This window comes from Corvus cornix, chromosome 13 (genome assembly GCF_000738735.6).
Source record: "Corvus cornix cornix isolate S_Up_H32 chromosome 13, ASM73873v5, whole genome shotgun sequence".
Lineage (NCBI taxonomy): Eukaryota > Metazoa > Chordata > Aves > Passeriformes > Corvidae > Corvus > Corvus cornix.
The window spans coordinates 12,162,848-12,171,624 of NC_046343.1; the positions used below are offsets into that span (position 1 = coordinate 12,162,848).

The 8,777-nt window shown below is 62.1% G+C and overlaps 1 protein-coding gene across 1 annotated transcript; it reads right to left on the minus strand.

Moving 5' to 3' along the window:
- Positions 1 to 3,816: 3,816 nt before the first annotated feature.
- Positions 3,817 to 4,788, minus strand: LOC120410757. Its single transcript, XM_039559893.1, has 2 exons — positions 4,158 to 4,788; positions 3,817 to 3,946 (listed from the first exon to the last, which is right to left on the minus strand). Exons 1-2 carry the CDS (start codon positions 4,776 to 4,778, stop codon positions 3,857 to 3,859), a joined length of 711 nt encoding a protein of 236 aa, XP_039415827.1. The 5' UTR covers positions 4,779 to 4,788; the 3' UTR covers positions 3,817 to 3,856.
- Positions 4,789 to 8,777: the final 3,989 nt, after the last annotated feature.

Genomic DNA, 8,777 nt, shown 5'->3' on the forward strand with positions numbered 1-8,777 from the left:
CAGGGAGATGGGAGACAGGAATGGGCACAGGGATCCCATCAGCACCACCCTCAATGGGATTTGGTGCCCACGGAGCCCTGCAGGGGATGGGAAACAGGAATGGGCACAGGGACCCATCAGCACCACCCTCAATGGGATTTGGTGCCCACAGAGCCCTGCAGGGAGATGGGAGACAGGAATGGGCACAGGGATCCCATCAGCACCTCCCTCTGATGGGATTTGGTGCCCACGGAGCCCTGCAGGGAGATGGGAGACAGGAATGGGCACAGGGATCCATCAGCACCACCCTCCAATGGGATTTGGTGCCCACGGAGCCCTGCAGGGAGATGGGAGGCAGGAATGGGCACAGGGATCCATCAGCACCTCCCTCTGATGGGATTTGGTGCCCACAGAGCCCTGCAGGGAGATGGGAGACAGGAATGGGCACAGGGATCCCATCAGCACCACCCTCAATGGGATTTGGTGCCCACAGAGCCCTGCAGGGGGTGGGAACAGGAATGGGCACCGCAGGACTGTCCCTCCTGGCCAGGCTCCAGCAGCAGAGTGATGCAGCCTCGGTGTCCCCGCTCAGCCCGTGGGGATTCAGGCCTGGCTGGAGGCGGAGGAGATGGATCTGCTCCTCCTGGTGCCTTCCCTGGGGTTGGGGCACCTGCAGAGAGGGGTGAGGGGTGGCTGCTGGGGACAGCGGGTGACAGGGGATGGGCTGGGCTCGTGCCAGAGCTTTGTTGTGACCTGGCTTTTCCAGGTACCTCCGGTTTAATTGGGTCCTGGCTTACAGAGGCAGCTGGGAATGTGCCAGGCCAGGGACATCCATTTTGACGGGAAATTTAATTCCCGTGCCTCCCGAGGGCCTGACCCCGCAGCCCCAGCTGTCCAGCTGCCTGCACAGACCTGGCAGGGTCATTTCCAGGGCTTGCATGGTAATGGGGATGAGGTTTGGGATGTCTCCCTGGCTCCAGCAGTGCAGTGGCACCGTTTCCTCACAGACTGCCCTTCCTGAGGGTTTTCCCTGCAGGAATATGCCCAGCCCTAAGCTCGGTGGGGTTTAAAGCTGGATTCTCAGTAGCCACAGGAGCACAGGAGGGTTTGGGTTGGAAGGGACCTGCCATGGGCAGGGACACCTCCCACTGTCCCAGGCTGCTCCAAGCCCCAATGTCCAGCCTGGCCTTGGGCACTGCCAGGGATCCAGGGGCAGCCCCAGCTGCTCTGGGCAGCCTCAGGGCCTCACCCCCTCACCATCAGTGCCCATGTGCTCCCTTCCCTGAGCTCCTGAATCCCAGAGCAATGGGCATTTCTGGGAGCTGGAAGCAGGGAGCCAGGTGGGAACCTCAGAACGGCCTCATCTGCTCTTCCTGAATCCTTAAAGCATTTCAAAGATGCTGAGGTGGTTCCTGGGCCAAGCAGCTCCGGTGGGAGCAGGGAGTGAGCCAGCAGAGCCCTGCCCAGGGCTGGCTGAGCAGCGAGTGCCCAGCAGGGTGGATTTTTCCTTGGATGAGCAACGGGACAGCTCTTTCTGCTGTGATGATGGCCACAAATCCCTGCTGGCATGGAAGCAGGGCTCTGGCTCACCGCGGAGCCAGCCCGGTGCTCAGGGTAGAGGTTCCAAAAGAATTGAAGAGCTGACACCACTTTTTTTTTTTTATCACCAGATGTGTTTTATTCCACGATTCCCAGAGGCAGCTGCGAAACCTCCAGAGCAGGACCATGGAGAGGGCAGGGAGAGGCTTCAGCGGCCGGACCAGGGTTGGGAACAGAGTCCGGAGTGCCAGAGGAGCGGGGCCGTGGCTGGCGCAGCCGCTCCCTCCTTCCTGCGCCGGCTGCGGGAGGTGCCCGGCCCCGCACGGCCCCGCCAGGCGCTCCGCTAATAGGATGAGCGAGAGACAAGCCCGCGGTGGCCCCGGAGCCTGGCCCTGCATATGTTGTGGTGGCCTCTGGGGGAGATTGGATATTGTGCTGCAGGAGAAGCCCCTGTAATCGCCCGCAGGATGATTGGGATTTGCAGCAGCTCAGAGGAGGCTGGGGGGCCCGGCCCCAGGCAGTTTGCTCGGTGTCTCTGCTTGTCTGGCACTCTGATGAAGGGGATTAGGAGATTTAGAGCCAGCCCAGCCCCCTCTCTGGGGGGCTCTGGAGCCGGAGCCCCGGCAGAACGCACGGCTCCCTTGATTCCCACAGGCAGATTGATGGGGACAGGGCCGGGGTGCTGCCACCAGCAGCTGATCACGGGCGGGAGCTCTGCTCCTCTGCCAGTGGGGAGCTGCCACCTCAGCACAGGGACAGTCCCTCACCTCCCTCCCTGGCCAGGTGATCATCCCAAAGCAGCTTCCACCCCACACTGCCCCCATCCCTCATCCCCAAGGAGCTCTCACCCCACACTGCCCCCATCCCTCATCCCCAGAGCTCTCACCCCACACTGCCCCCATCCCTCATCCCCAGAGCTCTCACCCCACCCCGTCCCCGTCCCTGCTCCGCTCCCAACCCCTCCCAGTGCTCCGAGCCCCCTTTATCCCGGTGTGAATCCCCAGGCTGGCCTGGCATCATGATTTAATCCCACAAGGAGGCACAGCTGCCTGGACCAAGCTCTCCTGCCCATCTGCCCGAGCTGAGCCTGGCCCAGAGCACGGCCCAGCCACTCCCTGGATAAGGCAGGCTTGGGGGCTTAGTGCGAGCGGCCCTAATGGGATTAGCGCGAATGGGAGCCACGCTCGGCGCCACGGAGAGGGATCCGTGCCTGCCCTCCCTCCCCGGCTCCCTCCCTGCCCGTCCATCCGTCCTGCAGGTGCCAATCACATCCCAGCACCCACATTCCTGGGGAAAGGCAGCTTTGGAAAACTCCTGCAAATGAACGCCTGCCACGGATCCAATCTCTCAGCTCCCTGAGCCCATCGCTCCACCCCGATCTCATTATGGGCATGGCTCAGTCCCACCTGCACTCCTGAAACAGCCCCAACCTGCAAAGTTTGACTCCAGAGAGAGAAGGTTTCTTCTCAAAAAACCTTAAAAAAGGTTTTAAAAGGGGTTGGACATCCAACCCTTCCTCAGTTCCCTCTTTGCCGCAGCCTTGTCACAGTTCCAGCGCTGCAGGGATGCTCTGGAGCCCGTGAGGCTCAGTTTGGCTTTCTGGGAGGCTCGGGAAGGATCCCACAGGAAAACCATCAGGCCCAGTGATTAATTAGTGTTGTAATGACACTGAGGATCCCCCATAACCCACTGAGGTGTCACCCTGAAAGCACAGGGCAGAGAGTTCTGCTCCTCTGGCACTGCCACACATGGGATTTTGGGAAGGAATTGTTCCCTGGGAGGGTGCCAAGCCCTGGCACAGGGTGCCCAGAGCAGCTGGGGCTGCCCCTGGATCCCTGGCAGTGCCCCAGGCCAGGCTGGACATTGGGGCTTGGAGCAGCCTGGGACAGTGGGAGGTGTCCCTGCCATGGCAGGGGGTGCAGCAAACTGGTTTTTAGGGTTGCTTCCAACCCAAACCATTCCATGGTCTATGACCCTATGGAATCGGGCAGAGCTGATCGTGGTCCCAGGACTTGGTGTGGCCTTTGGGCAACACCTCTGGAATCAACGGGATTGAGTCATTCCTCAGTTTCCCTGCATGGAGCTGATCTGGAGGAACCACCAGGGAAGGCTGAGGCTGCTCTGCCCGCTCACAGCTCGTTGCCTGCATGGTGCCACCACATTCCAGTGGCACCTCCTCCGCCCGGGCAGACTCCAACGAAAACCCCTCACAAATCCGGGAAAAGCCCCAAAATCCAGTTCTTTCTCCCCAAACACAGCAGGGGGTTGCCAAAGGAGGATGTCCATCCTTAGGGAATGGATAACAGAGGCCACCTTGCCTGGCCCTCACACCGAGCACTCACCCCGAAGGTGCCTTCTGGCCACAGCCACTTCCACCTGCTCCAAACATGAGGCCAGGGAAAGGGAACACGAGGCCTTCAAGGAAAGCCTGGAACGAAGGAGAGGGCTGGGTACCAGAGGGACTCGGCTGTAACGGAGCAGGGACAGCAGGGATGGGGCTGCAAAGCGCTGGGAAGAGCTGGTGTGCAGGGCAGGGATGTGGGGAAGCACTGGGAAAGCGTCAGGAGGGATGGAGTTTTCTTACGCTCCTTATCCCTACCCTGAACCCTTCCCCGTGCTCTCCATCCCACCCAACTCACTGCTCTGCTCCTGGTTCTGGTCCTCTGGGACCGTGGCAGGGCCGGCTCCTCCATCCACACGCAGATCCCATCTCCCTGCGAGCAGATCCACAACTCCCTCACGTGTGGCTCCTCCATCCACACGCAGATCCCATCTCCCTGCGAGCAGATCCACGACTCCCTCACATGTGGCTCCTCCATCCACACGCAGATCCCATCTCCCTGCGAGCAGATCCACGACTCCCTCACGTGTGGCTCCTCCATCCACACGCAGATCCCAGCTCCCTGAGAGCAGATCCACGACTCCCTCACATGTGGCTCCTCCATCCACACACAGATCCCATCTCCCTGAGAGCAGATCCATGACTCCCTCACGTGTGGCTCCTCCATCCACACGCAGATCCCTTCTCCCTGAGAGCAGATCCATGACTCCCTCACGTGTGGCTCCTCCATCCACACGCAGATCCCAGCTCCCTGAGAGCAGATCCATGACTCCCTCACGTGTGGCTCCTCCATCCACACGCAGATCCCAGCTCCCTGAGAGCAGATCCACAACTCCCTCACGTGTGGCTCCTCCATCCACACGCAGATCCCAGCTCCCTGAGAGCAGATCCACAACTCCCTCACGTGTGGCTCCTCCATCCACACGCAGATCCCATCTCCCTGCGAGCAGATCCACAACTCCCTCACGTGTGGCTCCTCCATCCACACGCAGATCCCATCTCCCTGCGAGCAGATCCACAACTCCCTCACGTGTGGCTCCTCCATCCACACGCAGATCTCAGCTCCCTGAGAGCAGATCCACGGCTCCCTCACATGTGGCTCCTCCATCCACACGCAGATCCCAGCTCCCTGAGAGCAGATCCATGACTCCCTCACATGTGGCTCCTGCAGGATTTCTATCAGCAGCCACCCCAGCCTCGCTGCCAGGGCACTGCATTCCTTTCCCGGGAGAAGCTCTGCGCATCCCAGCCCTTTCCAAGCTTGCTGGAAAGGATGGCGCCTTTCCCAGGGTCTCTCTGGCTGCCAGGGCAGCTCTGCCATGGCACAGCTCCCTCGCTGTGCGGATGAGCTCATCCCAAGTGTGATGGCATCATCTGCACCCCAAAAGTCTTTGCTGGGTGTGAGGAGGGTGGGGAAGGACCCACAATTTCCGAGGAGGAAAAGCCAAGGAGAGGCTGTTTTCCCCCGGCCTCCCCGGAGCCTGAGAGCTGCTGAATTATGCTCATGACTCAAACGTGCAGGAGATGAGGACATGATCAAATCCCACTCGCTGCTCCAGGGCTCCGCCTCCGGCCGATGGATGCCGGAATCTGCTCCAGCACAGCCACCAGCCAGGGCTGAGCACAGCAGGAGGCAATGCTGGGACCCTTCACAGGCCCTCGGACAGCCTCGGGGACACGGTGGGATCCCAAAGGGATCACAAATGCGATGGAAAATCAGCCCCAGCTGAGCCTTTGGGGCGCTGGTTTTCCCCTATGCAGGCAAAAGCGAGCTCCCTGAGATCCTCCCCCTGCTTGGGAAACACCAGGAAACACCAAATCCCTCAGGTCTCGTGCCGGAACTGTGGGATGTCCCCTCCAGCTTTCTCCCTCCTGGCTTTCATCCCTCGTGTTTGTCCTCCCATGCCCTTCCCACCCCCTCCTTTCCTGAGGACCCCAGGGCCTGTCTGGTGCCTGGAGAGGCCCTGGTTGTCTTCTCAGTGCGTGCCCAGCCCTGGTGACCCGGAATGTGTCACCAACCGGAGCCTGGCCAGCCTGAGCTCTGTCCTTCATCCCTTTGGCACCAGACCGATGCCAGCCCTCCCCCTGCCAGCGGCACAGAGGTGCCACACGCTCCGGAGCCGGGCTCACTTCATCCAGCCTGTCCCTGTCTGCAGCTGGACACTCCCTGGCAGCTTCCCAGGGGTCAGCGGTGGGTGGCAGATCTGTGGTGCAACAGGGACTTTTCTCCAGGAGCAATTCCCCCCTGGTTTAACCTCGCACGAGACAGCAGAGAGTGGGAGGCTGGAGCTGAGGTGGCACCCAGCCCCTCTGGGGACAGCTCTGGGCCTGGCACTGGGCACAGCTCTCCTGCCCTGGGCACGAGGGGTTGGAGCACGGGCTGGGAAAGAGGGAAGCACCGGGAATGCTGTGAAGAGGGAGGAGCAGCGAGGGCTTGTCTACAATCCCTCAGCGTCCCAAGGTGGAACAGGAGCAGAGAAACAATGCCAGGAGCAGCCAGTGAGGAGATGAGCCCAGGTGGCACCTGCAGATCCACTGGAGAAAAGGATGGGAAGGGATGGGGTGGGAAGGGATGGGAAGGGATGGGATGGGATGGGATGGGATGGGGTGGGATGGGGTGGGATGGGGTGGGGTGGGATGGGGTGGGATGGGGTGGGGTGGGTGGGGTGGGATGGGGTGGGATGGGATGGGGTGGGATGGGGTGGGATCAATGGGATGGATGGGATCAATGGGATGGGATGGGGTGGGAAGGGATGGGATGGGAAGGGATGGGATGGGGTGGGATCAATGGGATGGGGTGGGATCAATGGGATGGGGTGGGATCAATGGGATGGGATGGGGTGGGATGGGGTGGGGTGGGATGGGGTGGAATGCAATGGGGTGGAATGGGATGGGATGGGAAAGGCTCTGGGGGGTCCTGCATGCCAGGCTGCGCAGCTGGGTGAACACAGCGAGGGCAAACCTCCCTCAGCACCTCGTCCCTGGGCTGGGCTGGGGGTATCCACAGCAGCCTGGGGACAGTGCCAGCTGTGGGGGCAGTGCCACCCGGCTTTGCACACCCCCACACACCCACATCCTCCTCCCTGGGGCTACCACAGGGCTGTGAGTGCAAGGCTGAGCTACCACATGTCCGGGGGGGGGGACACAGAGCTCGTCCCCGTGTGTCCCTGGGCAGGGGCTGGGTGCCACGCACCCACACACAGCATGTCCCCGTGTGTCCCCCGAGCACGGGGTGGGTGTCGCACCCAGCCTGGGCTCTCCCCGCCCCCAGCCCGAGGCGGGTGCGGCTGCCGCGCAGGGCCCGGGGCCGTTATTATTCTTTATTAGTTTTCCTGTCCGTCTGACATATTCTTTATCACTCTGTCTCAATCTTTCACTCATCCTCCTGCTCTCCCTCAATCATCCCCGATTAGTTTTCCTGTCTGCCTCCCATTCCCGGATTCCTCATCAGGCGCTCCCTCCCCCGCTCCTCCCTGCTCCTCTCCCGCACTGCCCCGGTGGCATGGAATTCTCGGGAATCGCGGGGCCATCGTGGATGTTCTCCAGGAGCTGGTGGCTGCCCAGCGCTCCCGCTTCGTCTCCATCCCCGCCCTGGGAGCTGCCAGCAGCATCCCGGGGGTGTCGGGGGCCTCCAGCCCCCGCCCTGGCGCGGACGGTGCTGAATCGGCTCCGAGCAGCTCAGGAGGAGCCAACATCTCCTCGGATCCCCTGGGATCTGCTCTGCTCCTGCTTCCCCATCCCTCCACTCCTCCTCCTCGTGCCTCATTCCCATTCCCCTTCCAGTGGAAGTCCCTGCACAGGCTGGTGCTGGAGGACTGGGTGAGGCTGAAGGCAACTGGCCAGCAGAGCCAGAAGAGGCCCTGGCTGGCAGCCCCGGGCCGATTCCCAGCTTTTAATGCCTCTCATCCACGTCTGGCGCTGCTGCTGCCAGGATGTCCCCACCAAGCACACGTGAGGGGGTCAGAGCCAGGGATGGATGCTCGGGAAGGAATCTTTGGCTAAAGGCAGAGGCTGGGGGCAGACGTGGCTGCATCCCCCAGCAGAGATGGCACAAATATTTCATCTCATCCCGCTCCTTTTGGGAGCCAGGGGGGAAAGTCTGCAGTGCTGGAGGAGCGGGGCTGGCTGTGGATGGAGGGGGATCCATCGGCCCAGACTGGTGGCAGCTCCTCATGGAGACGGGATCTGCTGGGCTCCCCTGATGCTGGAGGAAAGGGGTGCCCTGAGGACACAGTGCTGGCAGCTCCCTGAGTCGCAGCACGGACAAAATGGGAGCTGGAATTGCAGGAAGGACCTTTGGTGCCACAGCAGCCCCTGCCTGGGGGTGAGGGGGTGCCCTGACCCATCAGCTGGGACAAGAACAGGATTTCTGCCACTGGGCCAGTGGAGCTCAGTTTTGGGCAGGACCCATCCTCTCCGGCCTGATTTCCCAGCACTGCCCTTGCTCCTGTTGCCCTCATCCCTGCCCAGCCCCAAGCTGCCACCCCTGGCACCCATTCCAAGGGCTGGGGGGGCTCTGAGCTGCACCCACGCGGGATGGGAGCCCTCCTCAGCAGGACCCCCGTGGCAGCGGGGCTGCGGGTGCTGCGCTGCATCCGCTGCCGTGATGGATGTGACAGGCACGGGGGTTGCCAGGAGATAACGTCCCCCTCCTCCTCCTCCTCCTCCTCCTCCTCGGGCGCTGCAGCCAACGCGGCTCAGCGCTGGTGAGGTAATGCTGCTCCAGCGCTGCCCGCCTGCCCGGCCTCTCCCCGCCAGCATCCAGGGGAAAAGGAAAAAGAGGGGAGAAAAAGCCTTTTCAGCCATCCCCGTGGCCATCCTCGCCCTGCCTCCCCTCCCCCGGGCACAGCCAGGGAGGGGTCACAGAAACCACCGCCCAAAATTGCCCCCCTGCCCTTCCCAGGGCATCCCCGACCCC